This window comes from Sorex araneus, chromosome 10 (genome assembly GCF_027595985.1).
Source record: "Sorex araneus isolate mSorAra2 chromosome 10, mSorAra2.pri, whole genome shotgun sequence".
In the NCBI taxonomy this organism is placed as follows: domain Eukaryota; kingdom Metazoa; phylum Chordata; class Mammalia; order Eulipotyphla; family Soricidae; genus Sorex; species Sorex araneus.
In genome coordinates, this window is record NC_073311.1 from 66,657,342 (window position 1) to 66,680,640 (window position 23,299).

The 23,299-nt window shown below is 60.0% G+C and overlaps 1 protein-coding gene across 4 annotated transcripts; it reads left to right on the forward strand.

Annotated features, from left to right (window-relative positions):
- Positions 1 to 1,650: 1,650 nt before the first annotated feature.
- Positions 1,651 to 22,590, forward strand: RESF1 (retroelement silencing factor 1). 4 transcript variants are annotated; one of them, XM_055118403.1, is made up of 4 exons: positions 1,651 to 1,769; positions 2,060 to 2,205; positions 15,815 to 21,717; positions 21,799 to 22,590. In XM_055118403.1, the coding sequence occupies exons 3-4, from the start codon at positions 15,849 to 15,851 to the stop codon at positions 21,942 to 21,944; spliced, it is 6,015 nt and encodes a 2,004-aa protein (XP_054974378.1). In that variant the 5' UTR covers positions 1,651 to 1,769; positions 2,060 to 2,205; positions 15,815 to 15,848; the 3' UTR covers positions 21,945 to 22,590. The 4 variants fall into 4 exon arrangements, with proteins under 4 accessions (XP_054974378.1, XP_054974379.1, XP_054974380.1 ...); XM_055118405.1 differs by lacking the exon at positions 1,651 to 1,769 and having other exon boundaries at positions 1,880 to 2,205; positions 15,815 to 20,401; positions 20,441 to 21,717; XM_055118404.1 differs by lacking the exon at positions 2,060 to 2,205 and having other exon boundaries at positions 1,727 to 1,769.
- The last annotated feature ends 709 nt before the right edge of the window (positions 22,591 to 23,299 follow it).

Here is a 23,299-nt window from a genome sequence, read left to right on the forward strand (position 1 = left end):
GGCTTACTCTTAGCTCACTCCTGGTGGGTCCAGGGGACACTACAGGACGGTCTTTCCCGTGAGTGGGCCTGTGTCCAGCCCCTGGCAGCACAGACGTCCAGGGGCTGTATCCTCTCTGGGAGTGTTCTGTTGCAGCCAGTGGGCGAAGGAGGCAGGAGGGCTCCCAAGGCTGAGGAGGCAGCCAGTAGGCAGTGCGGGGCGGGCCAAAGCACCCCTCCTCCTCCCTCCCTCCCCCCCATCTGAAAGGTGGGCTCCTTGCGGGCTCAGCACCAGGTTTATTGTGCATAAGGAGAGAAGGAGGTGGGGCCACAGGCGCTGCCCTCCCGGGGCAGCCTTATCAGGCCGATTACTGCTGTTCGCCCGGGGAGGCCCATTCCTGGATGCAGCTGAAGCTTTGGGTGGTTGCGGAGGGGCCCTGTGCTATCAGCGTGTGCTGGGATGGATCTCGGCGACCCTACCATGGGCATGACCGAGGGGGTCAGGGGGCAGCTGGGGAGCAGGTTTGGCGGCCGGAGAGCGGGACCTGACCGTCCGCGCAGCGTGGTCCCTGCATCCAGGAGCAAGTGGTCCCCAAGTGGGGCACTCGGCGGCACGGGGGTGGGGGCGTGGGGAGTCGGTGCGAAGGCACCACATGACCCCAGACCACCAAGCGTGGCGCGCTGCCCGGGAGCATCCCGCGAGTACCACTGGGAGTGGCCCCTGCCCGGTGTTTGGACTCTCCCTCCTCACGCCCCTCCTTTCTCCCGCAAAAAAGTAAGGGTTCGCTAATTCGGCGCTTGTTCTCGTTGTGTGCTGTCTTATTCTAACTCTGCAGCCACAGGCCAGTGCTCGGCCAGGGCGAGCGCCGGGGCCCACAGGAGTGGCCGACGAGGTCCTTTGGGGGACCCCCATTCCCGCCACTATCCTGCCCCGGAAAGGCGAGCTGCGCGTTCACGGCGAGTTCTGGTAGGCCGGTCAGCGCCCGGGAGAGCCACGCCTCGGGCCTCCCCGACGCCCAGTGCCCAGCGCCAGCACGCCCGGAGCGCCAGGCACAGCCCCAAGCCAGGCGTCCCGGGCGCGGCCGGGCGTCCTGGGCGCTGCGCCGGCGGAGGGCGTGGCCCGGCGGGCGGGGGCGGGGCCTAGCTCTGCTGTGGGCGGGGCGTTCCGGGCGCTGAGCTGCGAGGAGGGCGTGGCCCGGGGGGTTTAGCCCGGCTGTGGGAGGGGAGTTCCGGGCGCTGAGCTGCGAGGAGGGCGTGGCCCGGGGGGGGGTCTAGCCCTGCTGTGGGCGGGGCGTTCTGGGCGCTGTGCGGGCGGAGGAGGGCGTGGCCCGGGACCTGAGCCCTGCTGGGGGCGGGGCATCCCGGGCTCTGTGCCGACGGAGGGCGTGGCCCTACAGGTGGGGGCGGGGCCTACCCTGTTGTGGGCGGGGCGTTCCGGGCGCCATGCCGCGAGGAGGGCGGGGCCGGGCAGGCGGGGGCGGGGCCTACCCTGCTGTGGGCGGGGCGTCCCGGGCGCTGTGCTGCGAGGAGGGCGTGGTCCGGGGGGGAACCTAGCCCTGCTGTGGGCGGGGCGCCCAGGGCGCCGTGCGGGGGCGGGGACGTGGCCCGGGCGGCGGGGCGGGGCGGGGCTTCCCGGGTGCCCCGGCGGGCGGAGGGCGTGGCCCGGAGGCCCGGGAGTCGCGCGCAGAGCGGCACTAGGACCGCGCGGAGCCGCGCGCGCCCCGCCCCGGAGGCGGCCGGACGCCTTCCCGGTGGGCGCGGGCGCCCCACTCGGCCGAGCGCCGCGCCGCGGTAAGTCGGCCGGGCCCGGCGCTTTGTTCCGCGCCCGCGCCCCCCGCCCCAGCATCTTTGTTTCCTGCCGCCCGCCCCGCCGCCCCGCCCGCCCCGGCCCGGCCCGGCCCGGCGCCCCGGCCCGACCCCGACCCCGACCCCGCCGGCCCCCCCGCCCCGCTGCCCCCGCCGGGCCCGCTGGACTCGGCCCCGCTGCCGGTGGCCGGACGCGGTCTCCGGGCTCGGGTTCTGGTTCTGGGACGCCCTCCCGGCCCCCCGCGCTCACGCGCCGCCCCGCCCCGCCTTGACAGGAGGACCATGTAGCCGAGGGACCCGCCGGTGCCGATGCTGGGGGGCGACTGTCGCCTTCCCCAGAGCCCGGGCGGTCGGCGGCCGGGGCCCGCGGGTGCCCGCTTGGCGGGAAGACGGCGCTCGGGCCCGCGTCCAGGCCCTGGAGGTAAGTGGCGGCCCCCTTGGTGGGGACCCCGGCTTGGCCTTGCAGACCCCGCGCAGGGCCGGCCCTGCCCCTCCCCGCCGCGATGGGGACCCCCGGGCTTGGCCTTGCAGACCCCGCGCAGGGCCGGCCCTGCCCCTCCCCGCCGCGATGGGGACCCCCGGGCTTGGGCTCTGCAGACCCCGCGCAGGGCCGGCCCTGCCCCTCCCCGCCGCGATGGGGACCCCCGGGCTTGGGCTCTGCAGACCCCGCGCAGGGCCGGCCCTGCCCCTCCCCGCCGCGATGGGACCCCCCCCCCCCCCCCCGGCTTGGCCTTGCAGACCCCGCGCAGGGCCGGCCCTGCCCCTCCCCGCCGCGATGGGGACCCCGGGCTTGGCCTCTGCAGACCCCGCGCAGGGCCGGCTCTGCCCCTCCCCGCCGCGATGGGGACCCCCGGGCTTGGCCTCTGCAGACCCCGCGCAGGGCCGGCCCTGCTCCTCTCCGCCGCGATGGGGACCCCCGGCTTGGCCTTGCAGACCTCGCGCAGGGCCGGCTCTGCCCCTCCCCGCCGCGTTGGCGACCCCCGGGCTTGGGCTCTGCATACCCCGCGCAGGGCCGGCTCTGCCCCTCCCCGCCGCGATGGGGACCCCCGGGCTTGGGCTCTGCAGACCCCGCGCAGGGCCGGCTCAGCCCCTCCCCGCCGCTGTGTGGACCCGGGCTTGGCCTCTGCAGACCCCGCGCAGGGCCGGGCCCAGAGCGCCCTCCCGGCCGCGATGGGGACCCCCAGCTTCAGGGCCCTGCCCAGCGCCTTCCCTGCGGTGATGGGGATCCCTGGCCTTTGGCCTCTGCAAACCCTGCTCAGGGGCCGGCCCAGCACCTTCTCCCCCCTGGGGCTTCAGACTCCAGCAGGTGTTTCCAACTCTGCCTCAGTCTCCTCATTGGTCACAGGAGGTGCGTTTTCTGGTCATTGGGGTCGGCTCCCCACCTAGGGCTCTCCTCTGCGTGTGCTGTAGGGTGTCCCTCACCTTCTCCAGGGCCAGGCGCTTGCCCTCTCGCGGGCCCTGGTCACTCCCCAGCAGCATCGCCTCAAGCCAGCCCTGAGTACCTCCAGATGTGGCTCCAAATCCAAGCCGAAACAAAATGAATTCTTCAGCCGGGCGGCCTTACTCCCGAGCCCGTATCCATGGCTCTCCGTGGCCCCTCGGGCGGCCAGTCCTGGACCCTTTAGGGAGCTCAGGTGGTCAGAGGATTAGTCTCTCTGGCTCCTGAGCACGTTGCAGGGCTGGAGGGGTCTGGCTAGGCAGTCTTCACCCCCGCCTGTTCCGCGGGAGGCTGTGTGAATCCGCCCTGGGAGCCCTGCAGCCACGACTGGCTGGGCTGCGGGCAGCCGAGGGCGTAGCTGTCCTTGGGTGCTGAGCTGAGACGTGACTCCCGCTCCTGTGAATCCAGGCAGAGTTGGAGGCTGGCCTGGGGGGAAATGTCTCCAGTGGAACAGTCACGGGCCTGGTGATTGCTGAGGTCTAAGACAGTCGTGGAGATCCCTTGAGATGTGTTAGACTATGAGACACCATGATGAATAAGTCAGATTGAATTGTGAAAATCGTCAGGTGGTGATAGATTGTATTACCGTTCCTGGAGGGTCATGAAAAATCTATAGGCCCCTGAGAATTTACTGGATTTATTGGACCCACACCATCGATAAGCTCATCGATAAGCTCAGACCTTCAGGGTTGGCTGGACTTAGCATCAGAACCTGAAAGGCAACTTTTAGCAGCAGCTCCTGGCCTCTCGTGGAGAACCCTCGGAAGAATGTCCCCCAGCCAGGGTGATGCGGCATCATGTTGGTCTTGCCCTGGGGCCTCTCCTCCAGGGACATTCCTCAGCCCCCCCAGCTCCGCCACTGGAGTAGGACTGGGGGAGGAGCACACATGGTCAGCGGTACACAAGGTAGTGCCCCCAGCCCGCCCCCTAGGGCAGGACTTCACTGTTATCCTCAACCCCCACCCCCACTAAGTGATGCTTGGGGCTTGCTCCCTGCTTTCTGTTCAGGGGTCACTCCTGGTGGTGCTCCGGGACCGTAGTGGGCACCAGGGATGGGTCCAGTGTGAGTTGGCCGCGTGCAAGGCAAGCGCCCTCCCTGCTGTACTGTCCCCGACAGCAAGACTTCTTGAGTCTTTTGGGGGGAGGTCGGTGTTGGGGTTTGTTGGTGCCACACCCAGAGGTGCTCATGGCACTACTGTAGTGCCAGAGATGCAGCCAGGGTCAGCTGTGTTTGTGCCAGGCAGGCACTTTCATCTTGGACTCCTGCCCGTGGCTCTCTAGGGGAGCGGGATGGGGGGGCTTACGTTTCTTCACGAGCGACTTTCCCATGACCCTGGGTGTACAGTGTGTGAAAGGGGTTTGCCCATCAGACGCTGAATCACGAGTTTGTTTTTCAGCGCAGCTGCAGCCTGCTGTGCTCGGGGACTGAACTGGGCTTGGCTGCGTGCAGGTGCCGTCGTGTGGAAGCCGCAGGACCGCGTCCCATTCCTCTGCCAAGCCCTTCAGCACGACATGCCACCTTTTGTCCCGTTACCAGCTCTCAGGCCTTCGGGCCTGGCTCCCACGTTGGACTGTGGGGAATGACCGTGCTGTGAGCCTCCACGGAGGGTCGTGTGGACGGACCGTCTGCAGGCGTGATGTGCTTCCTGGGCACACGGGCTTTGCTCTGTGGAGAACTGCCTTAGGCCCCTCGCAGTAGGTCCCTTACAGAAGGGGGACAGTCTGCGTTCTCCGCCTCCCTGCCCGATTCCCGGGTTGTCCGTTCCTCACCAGCACCTTTTTTTTTGTTTGTTTATAGCATTTTTGGGAGGAAGGGGAGTGCCGTGTTGATTCTGGGGCTGTCCCTGTGGAACTGCATGCGGATGGTCTTTGTGGACACTGAATTTGAGGGGCAGTCGTACAAGTTGTAGGGGTTCTTTATACACACACACACATACACACACATACACATACATATATATTTTTTTTTGTTTTTTTGGGTCATACCCGGCGATGCACAGGGGTTATTCCTGGCTCATGCACTCAGGAATTACTCCTGGGGGACCATAAGGAATGCTGAGATTTGAACCCGGGTCAGCCGCGTGCAAGGCAAACGCCGTACCTGCTGTTGTATTGCTCCAGCCCCATATATATTCTGGATTTTATTTCCTGCCTGGGACCACATTGGTCTTGCTTATATTTTTTCTGTGTGTTTGGAAATTGGGGGATGGGTGAGCCCCCTTTATTCTTTTGAAAATGAATTTGAAGATGAACTGCTCAGTTTCTTAAAGACAGCTAGGATTTGGTAAGAGTTGGATTGAATCTGTGTAGACTGACTGACACTAGTAAATCTTCTAATTCATACATGTAGGATTTCCTACATTTAGGGTTTTACTCCTTTTGGCAATGTTCTGTAATGATGATGTGTATAAATTTTGATATTGTTACAATTTTTAAAGGTATTTCATTCTTTTTATGTTACTCCAAGCAGAATGCTTTTGTAATTTTTTAATATTGTGTTGAGGAACCAGCCATATTTAAAAGAAAAAATAGTGACCAGAGGACACGCTGCGCAGACTTGGTTGCTGGGAGGCCCCGGTGGCTGGTGACTGTGACTTGGGGGTGGCTCTCCAGACAGGACAGTGGCCAGCTACCCCCGGGCAGATTCCTGGAGGGAGGCCCACCTGCTGCTCATTGCACAGAAAGTGACTGTGACGGAAAATCTGTGCAGCCTGAGGTCTCTGGAGCGGACTCAAGAGGACAGGATGCTTAGGGGATTCTCCACTGACCAGTCCTGCACCACGTCCATCACGCTAGGAGACAGTCAGCGGACTAGCAACTTGCAGTTCTCTGAGTCGAAAATAGAGATGGTTGCAAAAGTCATACACGCCTTCCCTGGCCCTGGCTGGGCCCAGGATGGCCCCACTGCCCGCATGCCCAGACCAGCCCCTCTATACCTCACTCTGCAGTGTCTGGACTTCCTCTTGATTAGAAACTCACACGTCTTGAGGCTGGAGAGGACAGCGGGTAGGGCTCCTGCTACGGACGGCCTGACTTGGGTTTGATGCACTCCACGTGGGTCCCCAAGCCCCACCAGGAGCGAACCCTGAGTGCAGACTCAGGAGGAGGCCTTGAGTACAGCCAGGTGTGGCTCCCAAACAAAACAACAAAAATTGCCTAAATCTGGAGGTGACAGAAATAGTTACAGTAAGTCCCTAACTACTGCCAGGAGTGACCACGAGCCCTGCAGGGTGTAGCCCATCAAACAAAATCATTCCCTCCAAAAGCATCTATTAGTAACCCAGCCACCCCAATGCAGAGGTTGCAAAGAACTTGGCGGCCGCCACCACAAGTGAAAGGTTTCTTGGTACAGGAACCTTGGGTTGGGCGGCCAGAGGCGCAGAGGCAAGACACGCGAGAGGCATGCAGAAGCACGGAGGGCCAAGGCTTGCTCAGTAGCCCGGAGCAGCTTTCGTAGCCCCGTTTATTTGCTCTCCTATTGTAAACACCTCCAAGAAATTCAACAGAGCAGAAAGAATCAAAACAAGGAAATGTAGAGGTGCAGGATGAGCATGTATCAAAGTATACATTGTCCAGCCCTGTTTGGATGCAAACAGTTATAATCAGTTAATCTTAGAGGAAAACATGGTCAATTACAATTTCCCTGGGAGGAAAACATGGTCCTACTAGGTCACGACTTCCTCACACCTGGGGTCTGTGATGAACCGGAGGAGAGGATGTTTACATCTAAAGGTTAAACTAGGTCTGTGACGCATGGGAAGGGGAGGACGGCTGCTTTGTGCTGCCTGAACTCAGTGTATGACCAGGCCGGGGCCAGAGGGTAGCCTTTTCCAGATCAGACTCACAAGCTTCGGATGGGTTGCTTAGTTCAAAGTGGGGTCCTGTTCTGCTTCCTGCTTGCAGGGCAGCTTCCAAGGGCTCGTCCTCATGATCTGGTTGGACCCCAACAGTTTCCGAATACACTGACCTGGAATTAATTGGAGAGGAACTGCAGTACAAATCCTGTCGCTGCTGCGTCTTTTGGGTACAGAGAGGTTGTTGGTGGGGAGAGGTGAAGGCCTGAGCCAGCTCTGCTGGTTCCCCTGGTCCCTTGGGTGTTGGAGGGGTCTTCTTACACTGCCCGATATTGAGATGGTGCCATCTGTGCTCGGCACCCAAGGTCTTTGTTTCCATTTCCTCCTTGTTACCTGCTGCCTTGGCTTGACCTCGAGCTCAGGCCTGACTAGGATGGCAGGAGCAGGCCATGTGCCTCTACTATGGGCTCCCTCTGATAAGCCCGATGGCAGCTGAGCTTCCAGTGGAAACGGTTCCCTCTGGAGAAAATCCCTTCATTGATCATAAGAGGGTGCTGGACTCATTCATTAGATGGTTGCTTTTTTTTCTTGCATTTGATTGATGTTTGACCTTGTTTCTTTTTCTTTTTCTTTTTTTTTTTTTTTTGCTTTTTGGGTCACACCTGACAATGCACAGGGTCACTCCTGGCTCATGCACTCAGGAATCACCCCTGGCGATGCTCAGGGGACCATATGGGATGCTGGGATTTGAACCCGGGCTGGCCGAGTGCAAGGCAAACGCCCTACCCGCTGTGCTATCGCTCCAGCCCCTCTAGGGTCACTCTTGGCGGTGTTCAGTTAAACCTGGGACTCGGGCATGCAGAGCCTGTACTTTGGGTCCTCTACTGGTCAATATACGCCATCTTGATCCTTTTTTCCTCCTTCCCTCCCTCCTTCTTTCTTGTCTCTCTAAAGCAAGGTAGTATTTTTTAAAACTTACTTAGATGTGAGGGGAAGAGCCTGTGTTTGTTTCCAGCCATCTTGACTAGAAATAAGCCAGTGCCATACGTGTTCAAGGGAGAACACGGGGTTGAAGACATCTTGATCCTCCTGAGTCAGTTTTGGTCATTTGGAGTTTTGTCCTGTGTATCTAAATACCAGGTTATCGGCAGTTGTTCACAGTGTTCCATAGTCCTCATCATGGGATTCTGTCATAGTACTTTTAGTAATTCTCTTGTACCCTCACGATACTTTCGCAGTACTCTGTGATCTCATATTACTAATAATACTCTTTCATTACTCTCTCTTCATAGTATTGCCTTATAGTACTCTCAGATGATTGTAGGATTGGTTATAATGTCTGTTTCCTTAGTAATTTGTTATTTGTTGACCCATCTTGTTAGTAACAAGTCTTCTGGTTTGTTTTAAACTTCCATATTTTGTCCCGTTCCACACAGTCCAAAAGAAATGGCCTGCCATGCAGAAGACAGATGAGAGAACTGCATGCATGTCCCATCAGCATGGCAGACTCTGGCCTCACATGTGGCACATTCTTGATGACGTAGAATGCCTTATATTTACAGCATTAGAAACTAAAATGGCAAATTTTAAGATCGATAGCACAGCGGTAGGGCATTCGCCTTTCATGCGGCTGATCCGCGTTCGATTCCTCCACCCCTCAGAGAGCCCGGCAAGCTACCGAGAGTATTGAGCCCGCGCGGCAGAGCCTGGCAAGCTACCCGTGGCGTATTGGATATGCCAAAAACAGTAGCAATAAGTCTCTCAATGAGAGATGTTACTGGTGCCGCTCGAACAAATCGATGAGCAACGGAGTGACAGTGATTTAAAAATAGCAATCTTTGAGGTTAGGGCTGGAGTGATAGCACAGTGGTAGGGCGTCCGCCTTTTCTGCGGCCGACCTGTGTTCGATTCTTCTGCCCCTCTCGGAGAGCCCGGCAAGCTACCGAGTATCGCGCCCACACGGCAGAGCCTGGCAAGCTCCCCGTGGTGTATTTGATATGCCAAAAACAGTAACAGTACATCTCACAATGAGATGTTACTGGTGCCCGCTCGAGCAAATGGATGAGCAGCGGGATGACAGTGACAGTGACAATCTTTGAGGTTGGATAGTACAATGGAGAGGGTGCTTGCCATGTACACAGCTGGCCTGAGTTCAGTCCCCACATCCTTTATGGCTAACTGAACCTGCCAGGAGTGATCCCTGAGAGCAGAGCCAGAAAAAATTCCCAAGCACAACTGGGGTGTGACCCCAAACACCCGCCCCCAAAAAAAGATAAAATGTAATAATCGTCACTAAAATAACAGATCCAGAGGTTGGGAAGTAATACAGCAGGCAGAGTGCTTGCTTTGCACTCTGGGTTCGATTGGTGACTCAGGTTCGATTCTCAGCAACACACATGGTACCCTGAGCCCTGTCACGAGGGATCCTTGAGCAGTGAGCCAGGAGTAAGCCCTGAGTACTGCTGGGGGTGGCTCCAGAGTTAAAAAAGAAAATTTAAACATTGCTTGTTTGTTTCTTGTTATTGCACCGTGCTTCATAAACAACACCTGTTTCCTATTATTGCACCGTGCTTCGTAAACAACACCTGATAAGGGAGCAGGACATCCTGTCACGCCCACGGGGTGTAACTAGCCTATCAGCTGCAGACACTTGGGCATAAACAAGCAGCGAGAGGGATAAAAGGGGGGAAGCCACCTAGCTAGAGGCTCCTCTTCCCCATGCATGGGAAGGTTCTTGAATAAGTCGCTGTAAGAAGAATCTCCGGGTTGCGTGTTTCTTTGCTGGTTGAAGCGGCGCGCAGCAGGGAACAGCCGTGAGAGATGGCAGTGTTTTCAGACCTGACTCCTTAGAGGCTTGAGGTTGCTGTCATCTGCCACCTGTGGGCCACCACTCTGAAAGAGCCAGCCTCAGCATCACTGGAAGGTCTCCCTGTCCTTCCACGTGATGGTGTCACTGGACACCTTGGTGTGCTGAGGACCTCTGGGGACAGGGTGGCAGGGCCACATTGCAGCTTCCGCATCTCACTGCAAACCTGCAGCTCTCACTGTGCTGGGCCTGGGTTGGGGGGGGGGGCAATGGGCTAGCGCCCCTCACAGGTGCTGTTCTTCCAGCCCCCGCAGGCCCTTGCCACTGTGCTCGGCATAGCTGCCAGCCCGTCTGAGTACCTGTCCTGTTAGTCATGGGTTCCTGGGTGAAGCAAAGGGGACGCTCCTGCATGTTTTGTTTGGGACAGTGTGGGGAAACTGAGCTATATCTCTGAGCCCACCCAGAACTGGTTTTCTACAGTGCCGCTCCTTGACAGGGGTCTTGACCCACAGTGGGATCTCCCTCCCCGTGTGCATGTGGAAAGAGGTCTGTTCCCTTCCAGCTGCACGCAGAGGGGCCCTGGGGGGCCAGGGACTGGTGCTGGGCCTGCGGTATCCCTGAGCAGTTCCTGGGAGGCAGGATGGCAGTGTCCTGGCGGTCACCTCCCAGACAGACAGAATGGGGGTCGTCATTGGGCATGTCAGAACCATCTCCCTATGGACTCTGCAGCTGGTGTCCGTGTGTGTGGTACCTGGGTGGGACGCTGTCTCGGGTGACTGCTCCTTGCAGCTGGTGGGTGGTGTGTGCGTGTGGCAGCTGGGCAGGACCTTGTCCTCGGTGACACTGCCTCTGCTGTCCCCACCAGCGGTGTGGTCACCTTCTGGGCACTGTTTGCTGGCATTTTTTCTTTGTTAACGTCTTGGATTCAAGGTGTGCGTCGTTGATGCATTCAAGAGTTGGAGTCCATGCCTTGTGTTTCAGGTTGTTTACTCCATTCAGAAATGAGTTGCTGGGATGGAGAGACAGGACCGTGTAAGGCTGTGCACAGATGACTCTCAGTACCCCAAATATCACCCGCTGTGATCCCTGAGCACAGAGCCACAAGGAAGCAGCAAAGAACACTGCTCTCCCGTTGCCTGGCTTGGATTCACAGTTGCGGTGGTTATTGATTCGGTTGCATTCGCAGTTGTGTGTGGGGTTATTGATCCCATTGCATTCAGTCGTGGGCAGTTACTAATTCGACTGCATTCACAGTTGTGGGGGGTTGATCTGATTGCATTCCCAGTTGGGGATTATTGATCTGATTGAATTTACATCAGCTGTTTCTGTCTCATGACTTTGTTACTCATTGTTTTTTGTATCAAGTGAGTCTTTTTGTTCTACAGCATTTTAATCACTCCACTGTTATCATGTGGAAATAGAAGGTGTTTGTCTTTGTTAAGTATTTAAAGTCTGTTTTATGCTTTGAGGTTTTTAAAAATTTTTTTTGGGTCACACCCGGTGAAGCTCGGTTTACTCTTGGCCGGCCCCGGAACCGTATGGGATGCCGGGGCTAAAACCTGGGCCAGTCGGGAGCAAGGCAAACACTCTAGTGCTGTACCGTCAGCCCACACTCGTGATCTTGAACCGAGCCAAGGCTCTGGGCTGGGGAGGGGGGAGGAGTGTGGGGACTGCGTCCGTGTGGGGTGGCAGGTGTGCATGGAGCATGCAGATGGGGGTGGTCCCTGGATATGAGGGTGACAGGACTCTGCTTCTACCTTCCGGAGTCTGAGCCCCGAGTTGGGGGAGTCTTTGTGGGTTTGAGTGCGGGGTGGAGGAGAGGCCGGAGGTGGGACGAATGTTGGTTTTGGGGTGGTCAGTGCTGCTCCCCGCATGGCCCTAGCTCCCCCCCGGGGAGAGACCCGGCCTGGAGAAATCCACCCAGGGCCCAGAACCGGTCTTGCTGAGGCTTCACGACACTAACAGGCAGGAGAGGGCGGTTGCCCCCAAGTCCCCATTGGCCCCCTGGGCTCCTCCTCTGGGTCCATGCTCAATACCTGCCTTGCCCTTTCCTGTGTGCGACCCCCAGCTCTTAGAAGTACTTGTCCTTGGGGGGGCCCCTTCTTCTGGCTTCTTTAACTTGACCCCTTCCCCAGGCCCTGCCCTCCAGTGCAGTGACCCTGGGGGTGATGGTTCAGCATGAGAACCCGAGGCACGAGGAAGGCTGCGCAGGGCTGAACCAGGGGCACCTGGGAGATGGTAGTGGCCCGGGTCTGTCTTCTGGGCTGAGCACACACCTACTGGTCGACTTGCAGTCCCACTGTCAGAAACGAAACGGTTTGTGTCCTTGTTGTTCTGTGTTTCTATAAAATTCTACCCATATTTGCTGGGATTGCAGTGAGTCTACAGCTGAGACTGGAGATCACTGACCCATTTCTGTCTGCTAATGTTGAACGTGGCGCCTTCATGCTGAAGTTCTGTGTCTCCCTCACCTGCGGATGAAAGGCTGCCCGCGCCAGCAAGGGTTCTGCTCACTGTGCTGGAGCTTTCAGAGCTTTGCTTTTCTAAGTTGACTTTCTGTGATCCTGAAAATGGTTCCTCTTACTGAGTTCCCATGTAGGGGGTGTCACTGGATTGTTCTCACTTCCTGTTACTGAGTTTCTAGTAGTGGATGTCACTGGATTGCTCTTGCCTCACTTCCTGTTACTGAGTTTCCAGTAGTGGATGTCACTGTTTGCTCTTACCTCACTTCCTGTTATTGAGTTTCTCTGTAGTGGGTGTGACTGGATTCTCTTGCCTCACTTCCTGTTACTGAGTTTCTCTGTAGAGGATGTCACTGGATTGCTCTTGCCTCACTTCCTGTTACTGAGTTTCTCTGTAGTGGATGTCACTGTTTGCTCTTACCTCACTTCCTGTTACTGAGTTTCTCTGTAGTGGGTGTGACTGGATTCTCTTGCTTCACTTCCTGTTACTCAGTTTCTCTGTAGTGGATGTCACTGTTTGCTCTTACCTCACTTCCTGTTACTCAGTTTCTCTGTAGTGGGTGTGACTGGATTCTCTTGCCTCACTTCCTGTTACTGAGTTTCTCTGTAGAGGATGTCACTGGATTGCTCTTGCCTCACTTCTTGTTACTGAGTTTCCAGTAGTGGATGTCACTGGATTGCTCTTACCTCACTTCCTGTTACTGAGTTTCTCTGTAGTGGGTGTGACTGGATTCTCTTGCCTCACTTCCTGTTATTGAGTTTTTCTGTAGTGGATGTCACTGGACTCTCTTGCCTCACTTCCTGTTACTGAGTTTCTCTGTAATGGGTGTGACTGGATTCTCTTGCCTCACTTCCTGTTACTGAGTTTCTCTGTAGGTGTGTCACTGGATTACTCTTATCTACTTCCTAATTCTGAGGGCCCATGTAGTAGGTGTCACTGGGTTGCTGTCACTTCTTGTTACTGAGTTCCCATATAGTGGGTGTCACTAGATTGTTTTTAACTCACTTCCTGTTACTATTTCCTATAGTGGGTATCACTGGATTATTCCTACTTCCTGTTACTGAGTTCCCATGTAGGGGGTGTCACTGGATTGCTCTTATCTCACTTCCTGTTAGTGAATTCCTATGTAATGGATGTCATTGGATTGTTTTTATCTCACTTTCTGTTGCTAAGTTTGCTTCCAAGCCACATACCCCTTCACCTGACTCACACTTTGCAGGGTTTCCAGTGATTGAGAAATGGAAATACGGGTCTCTTTTAAAATTTAAATAAAAACTTTTTTTTTTTGCAGGGGTCTTGGGGGCACACCTAGTGGTGCTCAGGGCTAACTCTTGTTTCTGTGTTCAGGGACCATTATTGGTGGGTTCAGGGGACCATATGGGTGCTGGGGCTCACATGTGCTCTTAGAAGGTATGTAAACTTTTTTTTGCCACGTCTGGCAGTGCTCAGGGAGCATTTATGGTGGTGCTCCTGGGGGACCTTATGGGGGTGTGGATTGAACCTGGGTGGGCTGGATGAAAGGGAGCCCACCCCCTTGTCCTGTTTCCGCAGCCCCTATCATTGACTCTTTCAGGAACTTTCCACCCATATTTTGAGTCTCAGTGTGTGGACGGCCCTGTAGAAGTGGCCATGGTGTAGTTAGTGTCTCAGGGTCACCTACCCACAGTGTTAGGCTGACCTAGCAGCAATAACTGCCAGCCTCAGCAGTTTGGGGACCAGCAGGGGGAGAGAAGGAAATTACTGAAATAACTTACCCGGAAAAAGGCAGCTAATCCCGAGCTGGAAAGTCCCTAACCGCCCTGAGGCGGTTGACAGTTGGGGTCCGGGATATAAGAGATGTAGGGGTGCTCCCTGGGGAGGCGGCCCTGATGGCTCAGTATCTGGACTCTGTGCTTGGCGCTGAACTTGAGCATTTGTGTAGCCCTTGTTCCTTAGGTCGTGGACCCTAACACACAGATGTCTGGGTCAGTGAGGCTGTCGCCACGCATCAGGGAGCCCGCCTGGCCCCTCAGTTGCTGACCCTCTTGTGGCACTTGGTCCCTTGACTTGTCGGTCCACAGGTCCGAGTCAGTGCCCCAGTGTGGCTCTGTGGTGCTGCCGGCACCCTCGTGATTTTTCTTGTTCTTGGCGGTGGAGGAAGCTCGGACCCGGGCAGCACCCCGGGCCGTGCCACCTCTCGTGTGGATGCCCTCTGTGCCCTCATTGCTGCCTGGGCTTTCCAAGTCGTCTTTCCAGTGCTATGGCAGATCTGTAATCTTCCCTGAAAGGAGTAGGCTTCGCTCATTTCTCCAGACACTGCACTTGACTCGGGGGCGAGGGTGGAGGGGACAGAGTGGCCCGTGGGCAGAGGCAGGGCCATTTCCTGGCTGCCCTGTTTCCTACAGGTTCCATATTAGTTTCACTGTGAGTTAATCAGTTCTCTTAATTCTTTGAAATTTGATTTGCTTATGACCTGATCATTTACAAAATTCCATGTATACTTGGAAAAATTCTTGTATATTCTGTGGTTATTGGTTGTACTTTCAACATTAAGTTGAAGTTTGAATTATTTCAATCACTTTTCCTCTTGTTTTGCCAGAATGATGGGTCTGTCCAGCTTTAGATATCCTGGTGTACTAGATAGTGTAAAGTTCACCTTCTTTTGAAGTCTCTGGTCACTATAAAAATAATTGTAGTATCCTTTGACTCATTGATTTCATTGTATAGTTTTGGTATTTTCAGAAACAATTTAGCAAAAATTACAGAGCATGTGGAAGAATTCTTAGTTTAGGCCAGTGAAGTGCAAAGGGCAGTCAGGTGGCCTGGTGCAGGCTGGTGTCTGCCTGTGATTCTGTGAGACTGATTCTGGTCATAGGTATCACTGACCGCTGGGATGGGCCCTGACTCCCATATGGAATGCACACGCCTTGTGGGCTGGCTCCCCACCCCGCCGCACACCTGGATCCCATTCGGTTTTGAAAGATGAGGTTTGACCTTTAGTACTATTTAAAGTGATGGATGGTAAGTGTCAGGCCCCTCGGAGTCAGCCTTGGAAGAAGGCAGACCGTGTTCTTCTTGCTGGGGGGCGTCACACTTGACATGATCAATCAGGGCTGACCCCGGCACTTGACTCCCCCCTGCGTGCTGCAGGGGGAACAAACACTCTGGCTTGGGGCCACACGTGGGCACTAGGGCTTCCTAGTGGTGTTTGGGGCACATGTGGTGCCAGGGACTGAACTCAGACCCGACGCATCTTTCCTTTGGTGCCACATTGTGCTTTTTACAGCAAGCACGGAGGCCCTCGAGCAAAGTGCTGGTCCAAGAAGGGGCCAGCAGTGTCACCCAGCGAGAATGCCATGGTAGTGGGAGAGTCAGAGGTGCCTGCTCCTCCTTTGCTCATCCACAAATTAGAGACGAGGCTTTGTCTTCCATGCAGTCTTAGGGGACAGTCTTGGGCCCCACAGTCAGATCTGGGGCGCTTGTTCCGGTCTGGGGGGAAGTTCTGTGTGCAGCGGGCAGCCTTCTAACAGCAGACCTCTGTTCCCCAAAGGTTCCTCACACCCCAGACCACAGGCGTGTCAGCGATGAATTGGAACGCGAAGCCTGGGAGCGCCCCCCTGCCGCCGCCCGAGTATCCGCGGAAGCGGTCCCCGTTCCTGGAGCAGGCCTTCCGAAGCCCACTGGGCAGCACCCCTCAGAGCTCTCTGGCCTACCCTGGACAGAGCCCAGAAGCCTGCGCCTTCATGGGCAGCTCGGACCTGGCTGCACAGCCGCAGCTTGGGCACCCGCAGGCCCAGCTGAGAAATTACAGCGCCGCGAGCATGCAGAGCGGGGCGCTGGTGATGTCGCAGACCTCGGTGGAAAGGGTCACTTACGCCACCATCAAAGGGCCCAAAGCCCTGGACCACAGTGTGTCCCAGGGCGCGTGGCTGAGCCCCGGCCTGAGGAACCCTGTGCTGCAGCACCCGGCGGCCAGTGCCATGCCACAGAGCAGCTTTGGGACAAAGGCACCTGTGGTGGCCCAGGTGCTGCAGAGTCCGTTTGTCACGTCCGACACCTACTCGATGCAGCTGCAGATGGTCCCTGTGAGCTCGTCACGCGCCCCCGTATCATGCCAGGGCAGCTCGAGGCTGAGCCCCGCGTCTCTGCAGGACTTCCAAGGCCACTGGACGCAGCAGCAGCAGCAGCAGCAGCAGCAGCAGCACCAGCAGCAGCACCAGCACCAGCACCAGCAGCACCAGCAGCACCAGCACCAGCAGCAGCAGCAGCAGCAGCAGCACCAGCAGCAGCACACGGCCAGCGGGCCGGCCTGCCCGGAGTACAGGCCCCCTCAGCACACCTACCCTTACTCCGGCGTCCTGGCGAGGAACAGTGCTCCAGCTGCAGGCCTGGCCTTGCCGCCCCAGCAGGCAGCAGCCGGGCAGCCAGATGCAAGAGTCACCTCTTACAGCTGCAGCTATGCAGGGCAGCCTCTGCCGAGTCCTCAGCACGTCCCCAAGCACATGGCTGCAGAGCCGCCCCGGGCCCAGGAGTCTCACGCACCCGACACCAGGAAGAAGTTTGGTGGCAGCTTCCGACCCCTGTTGCCAAAGCAGGCTGAAAACCTCAACACGCTCGGAAGTTTCTGCAACTTGAAGGTGATGAACAGCATTTCCAGCGAGCCTTTCCACGGGTCCCCGGGGGCCTCCATGCCCGGAGAACCTTTCCACGGGTCCACGAGGACCTCTGTGTCCGGAGAACCTTTCCATGGGTCTTCGAGGACCTCTGTGTCCGGAGAACCTTTCCACGGGTCCACGAGGACCTCTGTGTCCGGAGAACCTTTCCACGGGTCCACGAGGACCTCCGTGTCTGGAGAAACTTTCCACGGGTCCACGAGGACCTCCGTGCCCGGAGAACCTTTCCACGGGCCCGTGAGGACCTCCATGTCTGGAGAATCTTTCCACGGGTCTGCGAGGACCACCGTGCCCGGAGAACCTTACCACGGGCCCGTGAGGACTTCCATGTCTGGAGAAACTTTCCACGGGCCCGTGAGGACCTCCGTTTCTGGAGAAACTTTCCACGGGCCTACGGGGCCCTCCGTGTCTGGAGAAACATTCCATGAGCTCTCGAGGGCCTCTGCTTCCATGCCCGGTGTGCAGACAGTTGTGCCACGCAGGCAGGAGAAGAGAGTGGCTCCCTGCACCCTCCCTCCAAATTCAGCGCTGGACACGAGTGTCACAAAAGAAAAGCTCGTGAGAGATATTAAAACACTGGTGGAGATAAAAAATAAGTTTTCAGAACTTGCCAGGAAAATCAAAATCAATAAGGAACTTTTGATGGCAGCGGGTTGCATTAAGACCCCAAATGCTCCATACAGTGACCCCGCCCCAAACCGTGAATTGGCGCAGAAAGAAAGCGGCAAAGTCCACTCTGGGTCTCTGCTCAGCCTCCTCACTTCAGGCACCACCGAGAACAAAGAGCTGGACAGGGTGGGAGGCAGACCCTCGAGTCACGGAGCGCTCGGCTCTGGCCTGCATGGGCCCCTCTGCCCCGAGATGCTGCCAGTGTCGGCCCAGGCCCAAGGCCGTCCGGCTCACGGCTCCTCGCAGACTCCCGCAGTGGAGGGGGCCCCGGCGGCTGGAAGCAGCACCCCGTGTTCCTCAGGAAGTTTTGCCGGCATTGAGCAGAATGAAGCAGCCGACTTGGGAGCGCCCTCGGCGTTTCCTCCGCAGTCCCTGAACGAGGCCGAGGACAAGTACCTGCACAAACACCCCATCATCCTCCGCCTGCTCGAAGTCGGGGAGCACACAGCACAGGGGAAGCTCTGCAGAGGCACGCACGAGGCCCTTCCGGGTTCCCAGCCCACTGGTCCCGAAGCGAGCCCCGGAGCCCCGGAAGCGAAGGCTGCGGAGCACGCCCTCCCGCAGGACCTGCCATCCCCAGCCAGGGAGGCACACTCGCACAGCGACAGTCCCTGCTCCATGGAGCTGCTGGCCACCTGCCTCTCTCTGTGGAGAAACAGTCCCGCGGAGCCTGCCAGGGCCACGGCCCGGGAGCAGCTGGGCACCAGCCCCGCTGCCTCTGGGCCCTGTGGCAAGAGTGGACTTGCGGCGGGAGCTCCCGGGAGCAGGGCCGCCACCAGCCCCCAGGACTCAGCTGCGCCCGGGGCCCCGCAGAACCACGAGCTCCCGGGCGTGGCTGTGAGCAAGGGGTCAGAGCTGCAGATCGCTGTGGTGACCCCGCTCGTCCTCTCCAGCGCCAAGCCCGCAGCCGTGAAAGGAGGCGCCCCCGAGACGGTGTACCCCGTGATCAAGGAGGGCAGCGTGTGCAGCCTGCAGAGCCGCCTGGCCGAGGAGGCGGGGAGCCCGGCTGCCCTGAAAGCCTGCGTGGACGGGCTGAAGGACTGGGCTGGGGCGCGCCCTGAAGACAGCGCCCGGCTCTGTCCGGGACAGCAGACCCAGGCCGCGCCTGGGGACGGGGAGAGGGCAGGTGAGAACAGGCTGCAGATTGGCAGTATCTGCTCTCTGGTGGAAGGGGCCACGTCCTACAACCCCCACATCGCAGAGATGTTCAGTGAGCCCCCGGGCCCGGTGCTGGCTGAGCACAGAGACACGGCTGAGCAGAGCCAGGCTGCCACACACGGGGTGGCGCTTCCTGACAAAACCGCCCAATGGTCGGCTGCACCCCAGCCCTTGGAACCAGCCTCCCTGCATCCCCCTGAGCCAGGACCAGCCTCCCTGCAGCCCCCTGAGCTAGAACCAGCCTCACTGCACCGCCCAGAGCCGGAACCAGCCTCCCTGCAGCCCCCAGAGCTGGAACCAGCCTACCTGCGCCCTCCAGAGCCGGAACCAGCCTACCTGCACCCCCCAGAGCTAGAACCAGCCTCCCTGCACCCCCCAGAGCCGGAGCCAGCCTCCCTGCGCCCCCCAGAGCCGGAGCCAGCCTCCTTGCGCCCCTCAGAGCCGGAGCCAGCCCTACCACAGCTCCCAGCACCAGCCTCTCCATGCCCCCCAGTACTGCCTCCCCCAGCGCCCCTGCATCCTGGGGGTCAATACCGTGTGGCCATGGAGGCGAGTGGACCCGGGTGTCGCACGGAGCGAGGAGGCCTGACCTTTGCCCAAGGCCCTGGGACTGCTGCTCAGGAAGGGTCCTGTGAGAACACAGCCCCAGACTCCACGGAAAGGGGGGCTCCTGAAGACGAGCCGCCTGTGTTGTACCTCCACGACCAGCTGTCGGAGCTCTTAAAAGAGTTTCCCTATGGCGTAGCGCCCGTGAGCGCCTGCGAGGAGCCGGCCTCCTGGCGCCGTCCTGGCCGTGGCTGGAAGCGTCCACGTGCCCTGAAGCCTGCCGCTGCGGCCGTGGCCACGGAGGGCCAGATCCAGATCACCGTCCTGAGCTCTGAGCAGATGCGGGCGCTGTTCCCCGAGCAGGACCTGTGGGAGCCGGACACGGAGACGGAGGCCCCGCACGGGGAGCTCGTGTCTAAGGAGAGGAGTCCCCCGGTTGTAGGCGGTGAGGAGGGGGGCCAGTGTGGACCCCAGGCCCAGATTACCGAGCATGGCAATAAGGAGGGGGGCCCAGTCCAGGTCAGTGAGGGGCGTCAGGGGGATCCCCCTGGCCAGGCAAGCGAGGAGAGGGGCCAGCAGGGACCCCAGGCCCAGGTGAGTGAGGAGGGGGCCTGGGAGGACCCTCTAGCACAGGGCGCTGAGGAGAGGAGGCAGAGGGACCCCCCAACGCGGGGCAGTGAGGAGAGGCAGACGGACCCCCCAACGCGGGGCAGTGAGGAGAGGCAGAGGGACCCCCCAGCGCAGGGCAGTGAGGAGAGGCAGAGGGACCCCACGGTGCAGGGCCGTGAGGAAGGGAGGCAGAGGGACTCCCCAGCGCAGGGCAGTGTGAAGGGGAGGCATAGGGACACCCCAGCGCAGGGCAGTGTGAAGGGGAGACACAGGGACCCCCCAGCGCAGGGCAATGGGGAGAGGCAGAGGGAGCCCCCAGTGCAGGGTGGTGTGAAGGGGAGGCACAGGGACCCCCAAGTGCAGGGCAGTGTTAAGGGGAGGCACAAGGACCTCACAGCGCAGAGCAGTGTGAAGGGGAGGCACAGGGACCCTCCAGCTCAGGGCCGTGGGGACCCCCCAGCGCAGGGCCGGGAGGAGGGGAGGCAGAGGGACCCCCCAGCGCAGGGCCGGGAGGAGGGGAGGCAGAGGGACCCCCCAGCGCAGGGCCGGGAGGGGCGCGGCGGGGACCGCCCGCCCGCGGCTGTGCAGGCAGAGTGCCCCAAGAGCAAGAGCGCGGACCCCCAGAAGGAAGACTTGCCGTGTTGCGCCCTGGGCTGGCTCTCGGCGGTCTATGAGGGGGTCCCTCAGTGCCAGTGCAGCCGTGCCAAGAGTCATCGGAATCCAAAGCCCCTCAAAAGGAAAAGTGGGCACCCCCAGCCCTCTCAGGACACCTCGAGGCACAAGCAGGGGGAGGGGCCCGCGGGGAAGGACGGCCCCCGCCACCGCAGCCCCCTGGCGCGTCTGGACAAGAAAAGGCCCTTCATGGGGTCGGGCAAGGTCCGGGACAAGGACAAGGCCAAGGCCAAGGCCGACGGCCCGGGGAAGGCGCCGCACCCCGCGCCCCGGCCGGCCGAGCCCAGGGAGCCCGCCGAGCCCGCGCCCGCCCCGCAGGGGCCCCCGAGCACGGCCAAGCTGCCCGGCGAGCGGCCCGGGAGCCCCCCGGAGGCCCGGCCCCGGAAGCAGCCCGCGCCCAGCCCGCAGCCGCCCAGGGCCAGGCTGGGCTTCCCGCCCCACAAGCCCAGGGAGCTGCGGCCAGGCGCGGGGCCCCGGAAGCTGCTGCCCAAGGCGGGCGCGGCCGGCCCCAGGGCCTGGGAGAAGCGCAAGCCCGAGGGCGGGGGCGCCGCGGACGCGGCCCCCAAGAGGAGGAAGGTGGACGGGCCGGAGCCGGGCCAGGCCGCGGGCCCTGCCGCCGGCGCGGGGGGCGTGCCCAAGGAGGGGGGTCGCGGGCAGGACCGGGCGCCCCCTCCCGCGCCGGGGCCCGTGTCCTCCGCGCCCCCCGCGCACAAGCCCAGGAAGGAGCCGGGCACGGCGGGGCCGCGGGACAGGCGGGCGTCCCCCGCGGCGGGCCCGGCCAGGGGCGAGAGGCCCGACCCGGGCGCCGACCCCCGCGCCGACCCCCGCAAGCGCTACCTGAACCGCGTGGGCTTCCAGTGCACCGAGCGCCAGAGCATCCGCCTCAAGCAGCTGGACCCGCCGGCGCGCGCGCGGCCCGGGATGCTGCAGTTCCGCCTGTGCCCCGAGGCGCTGGTGCCCGGCGCGCGCGCGCCCGAGGGCCCCGCGCCCGCGCCCGCCCCGGGGCCGCCCGCCCCCGCCCCCGCGCCCAGCCCCGACGCGCGCGTGTCGGCCGTGAGGAGCACCAAGGAGGACTGGCTGCGCCGCGCGGCGGGGGAGCGGCGGGACCCCGCGCCCGGCCCACCAGGTAAGGCGGCCCCGCCCGGGGGGGGGGGCAGGGCTGGGGTGGGGGGCTGGGGCGGGGGGCTCAGGCCGCCTGTCTCCGCAGACGCCAGGGCCGCCCCCCGGCCGCCGCGGAGGGCCCTGAGCTCGGACGGGCGCCCGCCCGGGGCCCTGCAGGCCGTGTTCCAGACCTACCGCCGCCTCTACATGGAGAAGCGCAGCCGCAGCCTGGGCGCCAGCCCGCCCCGCTGAGCCCGCCGCAACCCCGCCCGAGCGACGCCGCACGTCAGGCGCCGACGCTTCAGTGACATCTCCGGCCGCTCCCGCCCGAGCGACGCTCTGTGACGTCAGGCGCCGACGCTTCAGTGACATCTCCGGCTGCTCCCGCCCGGGCCACATACTGTGAGGTGACTCGACGACGCTTCCGGCCGCTTCCGCCCGAGTGACGTGCCGGGACCTGAGGCGGAGACACTTCAGTGACATCTCCAGCTGCTCCCGCCCGAGCGACGCTCTGTGACGTCAGGCGCTGACACTTAAGTGACATCTCCAGCCGCGCCCGCCCGGGCCACTCACTGTGAGGCGATGCAGCGACGCTTCTGGCCGCTCCCCTCGGGGTGATGCCCCGTCGCGATCGCCCCGCGCCGTTGCGGAGCCCCAGCCGTGAGGAGCCGCGTGAGGCGCGAGCGGCCCCCGGCACGGGGCTGTACACGTGTTTGCTCCTGAAACGTGTTAGTACAGACTTGTTTTTCAGACATTCCCACTGTGACCGTTGAAAGTATATTCTAAGGTTTTTGTATTTGATTGTAAGACTTTTGTCAGATGTCTCGTTTTATACCTGTTATTCCGAAGTTTTTGGATGTTAAGACATTGTCTTTCGTACTTGAAATAAACATTTATTTTAAAAAAAAGGAAGTTCTGATGGCTCTGTGTCTTTGGATGCCTCTCTGCGCCATGCTCAGGGGTTACTTCTGGCTTTGCACTCAGGAATTACTCCTGGCGGTGCTTGGGGGACCATATGGGATGCCAGGGATTGAACCCGGGTCGGCTGCGTGTTTGTTTTGCTTTTTCGGGTCACACCTGGTGATGCTCAGGCGTCACTCCTGGTCGTGCTCAGGGGGCCATATGGGATGCTGGGAATCGAACCTGGGTGGGCCGCACGCAAGGCAAACACCCTCCCCTCTGTGCTATTGTTCCCACCCCTGAGAAAGGTGTTTTAAATGGAAAACTGTCCAGCTGACTCCCAGGGGACATTTCATAGACTCACAAGGAGGAACAGAGATTGTCCCATGGTCAGGGAGTTTCAGGAAAGCAGAGATGGGACCCTTTGAACGTTCATGGTTTTTTCTTTCACTAGGAAAGGGTTGATGCTTTTCGTAAAGTGTTATTGCAGGCCCTGATTGGCGATACCGTGGGTAGACAGTTACCTTGTGTGTGGCTGACCAGGGTTCAATCCCCAGCACCCTTCGGGCCCCTGAGCCCACCAGTGCATGGCCAAGAGGAAGCCTTGAACACCACTAGGTGTGGCCCCCAAGCAAAAAATGCGCCTTGCGATGGCAGACCCCTCTGGGCCCTGCCAGCCCCTGTGCTGCGCAGTACATTGTCTGCTC

What these genes read in the sequence shown, in the direction of transcription:
- RESF1 (XM_055118403.1), top strand. Translation starts at nt 15,849, where the DNA reads ATGAATTGGAACGCGAAGCCTGGGAGCGCCCCCCTGCCGCCGCCCGAG. An exon ending in CCCCGCGCCCGGCCCACCAG is followed by an intron (nt 21,718 to 21,798) that starts GTAAGGCGGCCC and finishes CTGTCTCCGCAG; the next exon opens with ACGCCAGGGCCGCCCCCCGG.